The 13,111-nt window shown below is 39.7% G+C and overlaps 3 protein-coding genes across 3 annotated transcripts in view; 1 reads left to right on the top strand and 2 right to left on the bottom strand.

The window, feature by feature from the left end:
* The window catches only part of LOC147223852 (uncharacterized), a 92,449-nt gene that overhangs the window by 66,127 nt on the left and 13,211 nt on the right, over positions 1-13,111 (bottom strand). The gene's annotated exons all lie outside the window — the stretch shown is intronic.
* On the top strand, positions 4,747-7,521 carry LOC147223855 (uncharacterized). Its single transcript, XM_086166081.1, has 4 exons — positions 4,747-4,811; positions 4,946-5,626; positions 5,718-5,843; positions 7,421-7,521. Exons 1-4 carry the CDS (start codon positions 4,757-4,759, stop codon positions 7,519-7,521), a joined length of 963 nt encoding a protein of 320 aa, XP_086022207.1. The 5' UTR covers positions 4,747-4,756.
* Positions 8,345-11,989, bottom strand: LOC147223854 (uncharacterized). The gene is made up of 4 exons (XM_086166080.1): positions 11,935-11,989; positions 11,120-11,809; positions 10,884-10,997; positions 8,345-8,457 (listed from the first exon to the last, which is right to left on the bottom strand). The coding sequence occupies exons 1-4, from the start codon at positions 11,987-11,989 to the stop codon at positions 8,345-8,347; spliced, it is 972 nt and encodes a 323-aa protein (XP_086022206.1).

Below are 13,111 nucleotides of genomic sequence, written 5' to 3'. Positions count from 1 at the left end.
TGAAATTAACAGGATCAGCAAGAAACAGAGAAGCTCCACTATGCTGCTCTAATAGTTGTCAAGGCAAGAGGATTGAGAAGACAGAGGGAGGAAACGTCAGATCAGTGTTTGTATTCAGTGTAAGACATGAGACGGACATGGTTCCTGTCATTTCTCATGAAGATGCAGATGTTCTTGAACGTTCAGAGACATTGGAGCATGTCAGTCAGAACATACAATAAACCATCTCTCCTGTGCTGACATCGTCTGCTGGTCTTCTCTGCTTGTTTTCGGTAAAAGGTTGACTGTTCAACTTGCATTTCTATGGTTACAATAACTGAAGTTTACACCTGTTGAAAAATAAATTATCTTTTTTTTTTTCTCATAAGGTCTGCTTTTCTTCTCCAGATGGTTTCATGAGTTGATTGTGCATCAGAAACCCCATGAAGAGAGGTATCTGCTGTGGTCACTAGTGTTAAGAAGTTTTATCATGGTGGGCATTTTATTCACTTTTTATAAAGCCATCATACAATAATAAGAAGAAAAGGAAATGAAAAAACTCCGGTCACTGGTTTCTCGGTCCCCTCTCCACCATCGCCCCTGTTCACAAACAGGACATCTAACATACTGTATGTGGCTTGATTGTCAAGCTTTTCTGTTCAGCTTGTTTCACCCTTCCTTTTAACACTTTGTTTTTACACGTTTTCTTTTTGAACAAAAGAGGGGAAAATAGTTGCATTGAAATAAAAATATTTACAAAATGAACCAAGGTGAAGGGGTATTTATTGGACTGCTGACAGGAAGTTGTCACAGCAATTATTAGGAAGAATGAGGTCTGCTGCTGCACTTTTTCTTGAATTTCTGCTTTCCATGTTTATACATTCAAAAGTAATTTAAATTTATGTTTTTAAAGCTTGCTGATTTGTGAAGAGTCATAGAGCTGAACACATTTGGCTGACTGACTAAATACTGAACATATGAACCTGAAGACATGAGTTGTGAAGATAAAGTTGCAGACGAAAATAGGTCTGCAGGTACTATTTTGTTTACTCGGGTGAAATGGACAACAAACAGATGAACAAAACAGCACCAAAAACCCTTGCATTGTTTTCCGGCAAGAAGATCAAGCTTTGCTTCTTAAGATCAATAATATTTATTTTCCATCCCCCTCTATGCTGCTAGGATGTAAATGGGGATCTGTATCTATCTCTGGTTCTTTTCTTCATCTGTGTTTTTTCCACTTTATTGGTCGTAACATTAAAAAAATAATCACAAGGTGAGATAACACAACAAATAATAACCTATCAGCTGCATGTGACTAGTATAAACTCCAGTTCAAAAAATATACATATATCCCAATAAAGCCAACAAAAATCAATTGATACAGGGAAGCAATATCCTCAAATATGTGTATTTCCTAATACAGGCATCACAGTGACAACAAAACACATGAATATTTTATAAGAATAAGAAGAGCTAATGAATGAGGAGAATGAAAGGGAATGAAGGGCAGAAGAGGTGATTATTTTCTACCACGAAGTTGAATAGGCTGAATAGACTTTTTAACAATTTCAATTCAGCGTTCGACATCATAATCTTGCAACAGCTGATCACCAAACTACAGCTGGGGTTCAACACCTCCCTCTGCAACTGGCTGCTGGACTTCTTCTGTGAGAGGCCGCAAGCGGTACGAGTGAGCAACAACATCTGGTGCAGCATCACACTCAGCACAGGAGCCCCTCAGGGCTGTGTGCCCAGTCCCCTGCTCTTCACCCTGCTGACTCACAGCTGCAAACCCACTTACAGCACCAGTCACATGTTTTTGTTTACCTTTGTTTTTCTTTCAAGTATCACCATGCTTTCTGCATGGCTGAGGTTTGGCTGAGGTCTTGCAACTCCCCTGACCAATTGGGCTGCACTACTGCAGATGTGCTCCCAAATTCAGGCTTATAATTTACTAGTGTCTCTTGTATGTGCTGGCACTGAGGAACATCTTGTCCGGTGTTTACTGAATCTTCATATTTATACTTTGCAAAAAGGCCAAATCATTTCATGTGATGGCTTTTTCACATACTTCAGTTCTGTCTATATTATTTACTGTAAATTACTTCACACAAACACTTCATACACCTTTTCCACGTCATCTCCTTTTTTAAATTCCAGAACCCATTTTGGCCCTCAAGTCAAAAAGCTTGCCCTCCTTTGCTCGAAGCCATAGACTATCACTGGTCTCATTACTGTCTTGCATACCTTTCATTTAATATTGGCTGATTCCTGTCAGCAGTCAAGTGAACCCTGATCTCTCCCTCACCTTGTTTCATTTTCTCATGTTTATTTCAATGCATCATTTGCTATAGACTTGATTTGCTCATTTTGTTTGGCATTTATATGCATTGTATGCTCTTTCTTACTCGCCAAGCTTTGGTTCTTCACGCACCCCCTTCCAACGCTTCCGTCTCACCTCAACAGGATGTAAATGTGGTTCTGATTTTCTTACTGTTTCTTCTCTTCACCTACCACTTATCTGGCCTTTTCCTTTTCCTGTGCGTATTTTTTCCTGTGTGTATGTTTTTTTTTGACCCATTGTTAGCGACACTGAAGACAATCACAAGGTGAGATGACTTTGTTTCACCAAATATAAGAAAGCAGGAGGAGCTCTGTTAATTTGGAGGCCATGTAGCTTCTCTGCACAAATTTAAAGTTCATACAAGCCAAAATAAGACAGTGGATATTTTAATGTATTAGCTGGTTTGCAGAGTTGCATTGGATATGGGAGGCATTGTCCATCAACAATGATAGCTTTACAACCACCCTCTTCTCTCCCACCACTTGCACTGAGTTCACAGGATGGAGCTAGCCTTCCTCAACAGTTTGTCTATCGTCTTCCTGTCACCCGCTGAAAGACTGCTGCTCCAGTAGACTACTCCAAAAAAAATGCTTGATGACACTACAGTGTTGAAGAAGGTCCTTAAGAGACCCCCCTGCATCCCAGAGGACCTGAATCTTCTCACAAGGTACAGTCTGCTTTGATATTTCCTGAAGAGACCATCAATGTTGTGAGAAATATTTTAGACTGGGGCAGGACATGTATGCAGGTTGGGTGAAAGTGGTGAGGAGTTCTGTGGCTGTGATAAGGGAGACCAAAGTGATGTTTTGACAAATTAGGGATCACATATGAGCCCCTTCTTGTTTGCTGTGGTGATGGACAGGCTGGCAGATGACTTCAAACAGAAATTTTACACATGTGATTTTTGCAAATAACACTGTGACATGTTCCGAGAGCAGAGAACGCATGGAGGAAAATCTCGAGAAGTGGAGTTGTGCACTGCAGAGGAGAGAAATCAAGGTTAGCTACAGTAGAGCAGAAAACATTTGTGTGAATGACAGAGACCCGAGTTTAACTGGGTTCCTGTAGTAAGTAGTAAAGATATTGGCAAAAAGGATTCTGAGGCAGGAACTGGCAAGCAGGAAGATTGAGGAGAATATTTATTAATGGAGTGAAAGGGAACATGAAATTCGATGGTGTGAGGATACAAAAGAGGATACAAATGACATGGGCAGAAGGTGGAAGCTATTTTGCTGTAGTGACCCCTGAAGGGACCTGGTGAAAGAAAAAGTAGACAGTGATCCACACTGCATATGACAGATGAATCCTGTGCTATGTTTTGTGTGATTCATGCTCTGCTGATCAGATGTCTGCAGTTTTTTTTGTTTCATCCATAGTCCATATAGAATTTTGCATAAAAGATACTTTTAAACATAATAATAATAATAAAGAAAAATTTCAAAAAACAAGATAATGTGCATAACTGAAAAACAGTGGGTCTTTTTTCTTTTTATGTCCTTTTCAACTATTGATCATTTGTACAAATTGACGGAAACAGTAATTTTAAAAGTATCAAAATTCATCAACACTTTTTTACACACACTAAAACAGCTTGTCGCTCTCATGGAAACATATTTTCTAAACATGGAAATTCATTTTCAGATCAAATACAATCCTTGCCCATCCTTTTCTTTCCTCGCGAAATAAAGGAGAATATACAACCGTTGGACTTTCTCGGGGGAAAAAAAAGCACAAAAGTTCAGATGGAAAAGTTCAGTTTTCTTCATTTCATACACTCTCAGTATGAATACTGAGGTACAAAAGTAATTCTCTCGAATCGGTCGTTTGGATGTTTATATTTAAATAGCTGACAGTTCCCAATGTCAATGTCATCATTTGGAGTGTCTTATCATGTAACTAATGGCATAGAAAGTAAGGTGTTCGACAAAAAAAAGCTAAAAAAAAAGCTAAAAAAAAAAGTGGCCAGAAGAAGTAGAGCACTGGAGAACAAGATCACGGAAAAAAGGAGAGAGGTATGCTTGCTTACTGGACACCAGAAAAGTATTAAGATCAAGGAGGAAGTTCGAGCCAGATACAACAAGATAGCCACAAATGAAGCACTGGAGACTGGCAAGCAGATGCTCACAACCCTGGCTGTTCTGAGATCAGCACAACAGATAAACCGTTCTCCAACAATCCAGTTGAGGTCTTCTGTCAGTGTCGGTGTAATAACATAGTACAGGTTGACAGGAAATATTCGACTCTACGAACGTGTTGACAATATCGTGTTTCTGGAATGTACCACACAGAGACGATTGGGGGAGGAGTGAACATGTGATCGTTATAATTTCACAGACTCTCATCTGATTGGTTGATCAAATTTTGTCTTGCTTTATAAAACTACTGGTTAGATGTAGATTCTCTGCAGTGAAGGTGGAGGTTTCAACCAGCATGAATCTTGTAACTGTTGTTTTTCATGTGACAATTTTGCTGCTGGTCAGAACAGGTGAGCATCATTTGTTTATTTAGTTTCCATTTTACCTTGTTTTCCTTTCAAATTTGGCCATGTGTTTTGACATGGTTGAGTTTATCATATCTGTATACTTAGGTTCATTTTGTTTTCTTCTGTTTCCTTCTCAGCTCACATGGCAGCTTCGTCATCGTCTCTCCAACAATTATCTGTTCATGTGGGTGAAGACATTGTTTTGGAGTGTTTTGATGAAGTCTCTGAATATGACAAAAACTATTACTGGTATAAACAAACTTTGGGACAGAAACCAAAGCTCATGATTAATTTCACAAAAAATGGAATTTTAGAAGGCAAATATAAAAATACACGCTTTGAACTTGACAGTAAAGCTGGCAGAAATACCCTCAAGATCTCAGATGCAGAAATTTCAGACTCTGCCACTTACTTCTGCGTGAAGCGCGGAACAAATAAAATAGAATTTTTAAACAGCACCCTGGTCAGGGTGTTGGACATCCGTCTGAAAGTCAGCCTTCCTGTTCTCCATTCACCATCTGAGACCCTCCAGCCAGGAGACTCTGTGAATCTGACGTGTTCAATCCAAACTGGGACTTGTGATACAGGATACAGTGTTTACTGGTTCAAACATTCAGAAGAATCGCAACCAGGAATTATTTACTCTCAGAAAGTCAAAGAGAACCAGTGTGAGAGCAAAGCTGGGACCCAAAGACAAACATGTTTGTGTCACTTGTCAATAGAGAATCTGACTGTCTCTCACACTGGAACCTACCGTTGTGCTGTTGCATCATGTGGTTGGATACTTTTTGGAAACAATATAACTCTGAACGTACAAGGTAAGTAGAATACAATGATTTAATAGTTATGTATTATGAATGAGATGAAAAAATCCAAATCTAATTTATTTTAAAATAATTAAATCTAAAGGCAGAATGAACTCAAGTTACTTGGTTCCTGTTCTGAGAGGAGGTTTGATCTTCACCACAATCCTGGATGCTTTCCTGATTTTTACCGTGTACAAACTGTACAAGAAAAACACCAGCCGACACACAGGTGAGACAAACAGTCAATCTCTGACCTCTATGTTCACTGTTCATGACATTTTAGCTGCAAACATCAGTGTCAGAGTAAGCTCAGTGGCAATCATTTTATGAGGTGATGCCAATATCATCATTTGGAACATTTTATCGTGTATTAAATTAGTGCCATGTATATTGAGGTGTTCAATGTTCACTTACTGTCTCTTCATCATGCCACTTGTATGTAGATAGGATATGTTGGGTAGCCAGAGAATATGTTGTCTCCAGAGTCAGTGAATTAGTAGCAAGAAAAATTGGGAAGTGCAATGATTTGAGCGAGTGAGACAAGGGCGGATTTTGATTGACAGACAATTGGTTCAGACTATCTCCGAAACTGCAGCCCTTGAAGGGTGTTCTTGGTCTGCACGGTCACTACCTATCAAAGTTGTCCAGTTGGATTCTCGTGTCTCTTTAGTAGATACCACTGCATGCTGAAATTATTTCTTCCAGGGTACATTTTATGAATTTTCGTCACTGATCAATTCAATGTCATTTTGAATCTATGAATGTCCATGGTAACAGTTTGAGAAAGCCTGATTTTTTTTTTTTCCTTTTCAATGATCAGAACCTCAAGTCAAATCTCCATCCACCCCCACCCCAGATACAGAGGTATGTTAATTTACTATCTAATGTTTATGTCAAATATTTTGAAGCAGGATATAAGCAACATCAATGATTTACTTTTTAAAGAACAGAGATTATAAAAGATGGTAATGAAAATTAAGCTGTTCTAGTCCTGGCTTCCGTAATCTTCCTGTTGTATTATTGCTATTTCAACAACAACTTGTCAACTGAGAAGCACATGAGGGATATATCTGACTAATACTTTCCAAAGAAGTGATGAAATGCATAACATCAACGTTGAGCTTTTAGGGGGGGGGACCATGTTTTTGTATCAGTCATGAAATATACAATGTATGAAATTCTGTTTTTCATGTGAAATTAACAGGATCGCCAAGAAGCAGAGAACCTCCACTATGCTGCTCTAACAGTTGCCAAGGCAAGAGGACCAAGAAGACAGAGGGAGGAAACCTCAGATCAGTGTGTGTATTCAAGTGTAAAGCAGTAAATGGACATGGTTCCAGTTATTCTCATGAAGATGCAGATGTTTTGAGAGACATGATAGCATATCTGTCAGAACATACAATAAACCACCACTCCTGTGCTGACAACAACTGCTGGTCTTCTCGGGCTGTTTTTGTAAAGGAGATGTTGGAGGAGTTTTTGTAAAGGAATTGACTGTTGATGGTTTCATGAGTTGATTGTGCATCACAAACCCCATGAAGATCTGCAGTGGTCGCAGTGAGGTTTCGATGCCAGTGATGTTCATGCAGGAAGCCTTTAATGGTGTCTATTTTATTCACTTTTCATCATGTCATCACGCAATGGTAAGAGGAAAAAGGAAAGAAAAAAAAAAAGAGAGTCAGAGATACTTTGAATTCTCACTTTGGTCAACCTTCTTCACTGAGTTCAGCCTGACTGGTTTCACAGTCCCTTCTCCACCACCGCCCACGCTCACAAACCGGAAATATACGTGGCTTGTTTTTCAAGCTTTTCTGTTCTACTTCTGGAGGTACAAGAAGCGCCCCACCAGGAGGAAGCGGACAGGTGTGCTAGATCTGTGTCCCGAGCTAAACAGGGTTACTGGGTGAGTATGTATGGTGTAGCGATGAGGAAGATAACTGCTGTGGAACATGGAGGCCAATATGCTAGGCCTTACCTTCTGATTTCTCCTGCCAACCTGTATGTGTTTATGAAGCCCGGGACTGGGAAATGCAAGTTGACTTGAGTCACAGTCTCACCTTAGAACCCTAAATTGCAGCGTCCAACCTGTGCCCAGATCTGGTCCTCATTGTGGAGCTAGGTTAGTAGCCCTATTTCCATTGGTACTCTGAGGGCAGGGAATTTGTACCAGTGGCAATTGTTGGCAACACGGGTCTTGGTGGATTTGGTAAGAGAGTCGAAGATGCCAGCTCACATAATTAGTCTTGGCACAATTTTCACACCAATATTGTCAAAACCAAGCACTCAAAAAGACCTCAAACCCCATCCAAGAGGACATCTCCAACACCAGCGTTGCGCTGATTTATCAAGGGACTCGAACATCTAGTCCCAGCAAGCATTCATTCATGATTCAAATATTTTTTTTTCTGAATGGAAAAACAATAAACCAGAGGCCTGAAAGTGACGCCATATATATGTACATTTATATATTCAGAATTGATATTTATTTTCTGCTGCCATCCCTCACAGGGCTACACATCTTCTTCATAACACATGTGGACTTAAAGTGTCTCTCTAAAACCTGCTTCCAGACACACAGAGTCCAGAGGTTGAGAGTTTTGTGGTTGTTTGGTGTGACTTTCTCAATTAACACAAACCAACTCAATTTTTTTTATTGTAGGAAAAACAGATATAATGCACGATTTATTCTCAAACATGGACACATGTATGACAATAAAAGTCAAGAATGATCTACTTCTTTACACCAGGGTACAGACATTCATCCCTGCTGTCATTTCTCTCTCTTGGTCCAAGGCTGCTGAAATCCATTGAAGTGGCATAAAGTTCTCTGCTTCCTTGAGATCCTGTTAAAACAATGAAAAACAGCTGGGTGTCAAATTTGTAAATGTTGCTGACATATTCAAAGTTATTTAAAAAAAGAATCTACACTTTAACACTATGTTCATCACTCAAATGTCCAATGGCGCATCATTATACACCCCAAAAATATGCAATTTTGTGTAACTGTGGCTTCGATATGGATAGCTGTACTTTTTTCAATTAAATTTGCCACAAATATTGACATATGAGCTATATTTGATTTATATGCAGCAAAAAAGATGAAAGTGGGTATAAATACAAATATGTTCCTACCTGTGCATCTGGACCCACAGCAATCGATGGCCTTTCTGGTGAGTTTTGTCCAACACAGAAAATAGTTTCATAAAATTGCGACAGATATAAGCTACCAATCAGAGAGCTGTATATGAAGAACACATATGGACCCAGGACTGAGCCTTGTGAGAGCAGAGTTGTCCTTTTTCCCAAAAAAATCTGTCCAAATGATGCAACGGCGCAACGGTAAGTTCCAGTGTGAGATCCGGTCAGATTCTGTTTTGACAAGTGGTAGAAACAGGTTTGTGTTTGGTTCGCAGGTTTGTTCTCTTGTTGTCTGACACCGACTTATGTGACAGGAAATTCCCAAGACCTGTGTCGGATGCATCCACCTCCACCATCCAGGACTTCCGACCACTGGGCAACAATACAGTTCTTTTCTCAACAGTCCAGGGAAGATGCTTCTGACTTTGTCTCTGGTTCAGAAGTGGCTTGACACGAGGAAAGTGAGATTTTCGCCATCGTGTAGGATTGGTTTGTGTGCAATGGCTTGTGATGCTTTCACTCCAGCCTCAGTCCACTCCTTGTGAAGTTCCCTCAAATTCTTGAATTGATTTTGCTTGTCGATCCTCGAGCTGTGGCTGTCCCCTATGCTGGTGTATCTTGTCCTTCCAATCAACTTTCCATTAATATACTCTGATGCAGCATTCTGTGAACAACCAGCTTCTTTCTAACTGTAAATGACCCCTTCAAGATAACTTTGACTCCAGTTCTTTTCCCATCAGTGCCATGACAGTAAATCTTGGAACTTGTGTACATATATGTCAATACATATATGTCAATTTAGGTGTCTCTCTGTATCCAGCTTCCTGACCCACTGATTCCACAAGGGGTCCTGAGTTCTGTGGTTTTTCATTGTAAATTCCACAAAGAAATCAAACTTTATGACTTAACACAAACGGACTTGGTGAGATCGAAGGAGGTTCAGTTGTTTTATTGCAATAAAACAGGTACAATGCAAAGTTTACTCTCAAACAAGGATCCAGGAACAACAACAGATATCCAGAATGATCTACAGCTTGACACCGGCGTACACACATTCACCCCTGGTGTCATTTCTCACTCTTGGTCTGTGGCTGCTGAAATCACTTAGAGTGGCATATTGGAGGTTCTCTGCTTCCTGGCGACCCTGTAAATAAAATATAATACAGTTGGCTGTCAAATGTTTTTTTGTTGCCATGGATAATTATTCATCATAAGAGAGGAATGTGTCAAGATGTTATTTGTTCAAGATTTTTAACAAATAACTATCATTGTAATGTTAAATTTTTACACCCAAAATATGTGCAATTTTTGCAAAGTATAACAGTAGTATCACTACAGATAACTTTTTTCTTTTTTGGCGATATAAATACAACCAACATGTTCCTACCTCTGCATCTGGAGCCGGAACAACCGATGGTCTTTCTTGTGAGTCTAGTCCGTAAAAGAAGCATTTTCAGAACACAACACTAACACTTGTTGTAAGCAGTAATAATGTACCAAATGTGGAGGTATTTATTCATAACAAATGAGGACTCAGTACTGAGGCTTGAGGCACTCCAGTGGACAAACTATGAGTTTGGACATTGACCCCCTCCGAGATACAACCAAAAATAACAGAAAACCCCATATGTGTCAGCCTTAAACCGTGCAAATTCCAATTTTGTCTATAACTTTTTGAAGCTGGAGTAAAGCGGTTTTATCAAAAATTTGATCATTAATCTTTAATGGTGGACATTAATTTATCAGCATTTAATCAGGATATTTTTCAACAGTAATATCCGTGCATATGTTGGGTAGTTTTAACCGAACATACACCTGCAAGTGATTAATTGTCTGGGTTTAAACGTGGGGTGTAAACTTTATATCATACTAAAAAATCACCCAAACAACTTTGGATTTATATGGATTAAATCTGATGAACTCAAAAACCGAGGGCTGATTTGAAGCAATGTCCAAGGAGTTCAAACTGGCAGCCCCTCCTTTTGTACAGACAGTCTGCTAGGATTACTCGATTAAATGATTTCTACTTTGGAAACATTTCTGAGCTTGGTTGATAAAAATAGATATATAAATATTTAAATGACTTTACATATGAACCTCTCAGGTTGAAAATAATCTTAGTTTTCCCTACCTGTGGATTTATATCTCTGTGTCCTGTACAGTCTGTGTGCAGTAAAAGCCAAGAAAACGACCACGATTGTGTTAAACATCAAAGCTCCAATCAGCACAAGTGTCCAGTCTTTGCCTGCATATTCCAAAATGAAAAATGTAATGATAATTTTAAAATAAAGACTAGAAACATTAAAAGAAATAGATTGGACTGTAACTTTCACTAATGATTAAAAATAGTCTTCTTCTTCAACTTACCTTGAGGATCCTGAGTTGTCCTGTTTCCAAACAGTATCTGTCCACATGATGCAACAGCACAACGGTAGGTCTCAGTGTGAGAGCTCGGATTCTCTTTCGACAAGTGGTAGAAACAGGTGTGTGTTTGGCTCCCAGGTTTGCTCTCACACTGATCCTCACCGACTTCTTGAGTATAGATAATTCCCGGTTGAGATTCCTCGGAGTCTTTGAACCAGTAAACACTGTGCCCTGTACCACAAGTCCCAGTTTGGACTGAACACTTCCGATGCTCAGAGCCTCTTGGATTGGGGGTCCCAGATGGCGAGACAAGGACAGAAAGGTTGACGTTCGGACTGGAATCCCTCACAATGACCATGATGCTGTTCAGAAATTCAAAGGCATCTGATGAGCTCCCCATGCAGAAGTAAGTAGCTGAGTCGGAAATTTGTGCATCTGAGATATTTAAGTGATATCTGCCGGATTCAATGTCAAGTCTGAACCGTTTATTATTTTTATATTCACGGTGAAAATATGACCAGTTATCCTTTTTTTTTAAATCAGTTATAGGATTTGGTGTTTGTCCCCAAGGTTGTTTATACCAGTAAAAACTTGATAGATATTTAGACCCTTCATTAAAACACTCCAAAATAAAGTCTTTGCCAACATTGACGGACAAATACTGTAAAGACGACGATGAAGCTGTGATATGAGCTGAGGAGGAAATGGAAAAGAAAGAAATGTAAAGTTAATTTTACACATATATTAACCTCAGCCGTGCAGAATGTATGGTGATACTCGAAAGTTGAAAGAAAACAAAATAAAAATATGATGCTCACCTGTTCTCACTAGCAGCAAACTTGACACATGAAAAACAACAGAGACAGGATTCATGTTGGTTGAAACCTCCACCTTCACTGGAGAGAATCTGCATCTAATCTGTAGTTTTATTAAGCGAGACAGAACGTGATCGACCAATCAGAGAGGAGTCTGTGAGTGTCATTGATCACATGATCACTGCTCCACCAATTATATCTGTGCGGTACATTCCAGAAACACAATGTCGCCGACATATGCGGAAAGTAGATCTATCATATTGTATCAAAGTGATTTTACAGAAGATTGGTGGAATGGCCCTGTGGTTGGCTTTGCAGGACATGTATGAGAGCTGGAAGACAGCGGTGAGGTGTGCTGTAGGTGTGAAAGAGAAGTTCATGGTGGAAGAGGGACTCCATCAGGGATCAGATCTGAGCCCCTTCAGTTCTCATTGGTGATGGAGACGCTGCCAGGTGAGGTTAGACCCGAACCTCAACAGACCATGGTGTTTGAAGATAACATTTGGGTCTGAGTGAGAGCAGGGAGTAGGAGGAGGAAAATCTCCACAGACGGATGTATGCTCTGCAAAGGAAAGGCATGAACTTTCTCCACAACAAGATGATATGTGGGTGAATGAGACAGACTCAACTGGAAGCACAAGACTAGAAAAAGAATGGAGATAAAAAAGGTTGAGCAATAGAGAGTGTTTAAAAGAGGTAAAGAAACGGGTTCAAGTAGGTTAAAACAGGTGGGAAAAGGTTTGGGGGGAATGTTTGATGCAATACTATCAGCTGTGAATGTGGTGTGGAATTGTGGCAACATGATGAGCTCAAATTGTTGGGGAAGTTACATTAATTCTGGTTCTGATAGAAAGGTGTCAGAATACTCTTGTATCATTGCAAATATGGTTGCATAGACAGAGACCAGTCAGGATGTTCACGCTGACTCCTGTCCACCCACAAAAATCCAAATATGGGCATTTGAGAACAACATCTGGACAAACGAATGATGGACAAAGGTATCCTGCTCTGATGAATCATGTTTTCTTTTACATGATATGAAATTCTTGGTTCGTGTTCCTCGCTTACCTGGAGAACACATGGGATCAAGGGTGCACTAGCAGAAGACGAGTCGGTGAAGTTAGTGTGATACTTTGGGCAGATTCTTGATGAGTCAGCCTCCAAACTCTCAGATATCAGT

Source organism: Fistularia commersonii, chromosome 19 (assembly GCF_037954325.1).
Source record: "Fistularia commersonii isolate RoL2024-O1a breed Wild chromosome 19, RoL_Fcom_v1.0, whole genome shotgun sequence".
NCBI lineage: Eukaryota > Metazoa > Chordata > Actinopteri > Syngnathiformes > Fistulariidae > Fistularia > Fistularia commersonii.
This window is presented reverse-complemented; position numbering and strand designations above follow the sequence as displayed.

What these genes read in the sequence shown, in the direction of transcription:
- LOC147223855 (XM_086166081.1), top strand. Translation starts at nt 4,757, where the DNA reads ATGAATCTTGTAACTGTTGTTTTTCATGTGACAATTTTGCTGCTGGTC. An exon ending in TTTGCTGCTGGTCAGAACAG is followed by an intron (nt 4,812 to 4,945) that starts GTGAGCATCATT and finishes TTTCCTTCTCAG; the next exon opens with CTCACATGGCAGCTTCGTCA. An exon ending in TATAACTCTGAACGTACAAG is followed by an intron (nt 5,627 to 5,717) that starts GTAAGTAGAATA and finishes TTAAATCTAAAG; the next exon opens with GCAGAATGAACTCAAGTTAC.
- LOC147223854 (XM_086166080.1), bottom strand. Translation starts at nt 11,989, where the DNA reads ATGAATCCTGTCTCTGTTGTTTTTCATGTGTCAAGTTTGCTGCTAGTG. An exon ending in GACAACTCAGGATCCTCAAG is followed by an intron (nt 10,998 to 11,119) that starts GTAAGTTGAAGA and finishes TGGAATATGCAG; the next exon opens with GCAAAGACTGGACACTTGTG. An exon ending in ACAGAGATATAAATCCACAG is followed by an intron (nt 8,458 to 10,883) that starts GTAGGGAAAACT and finishes TTGTTTTAACAG; the next exon opens with GATCTCAAGGAAGCAGAGAA.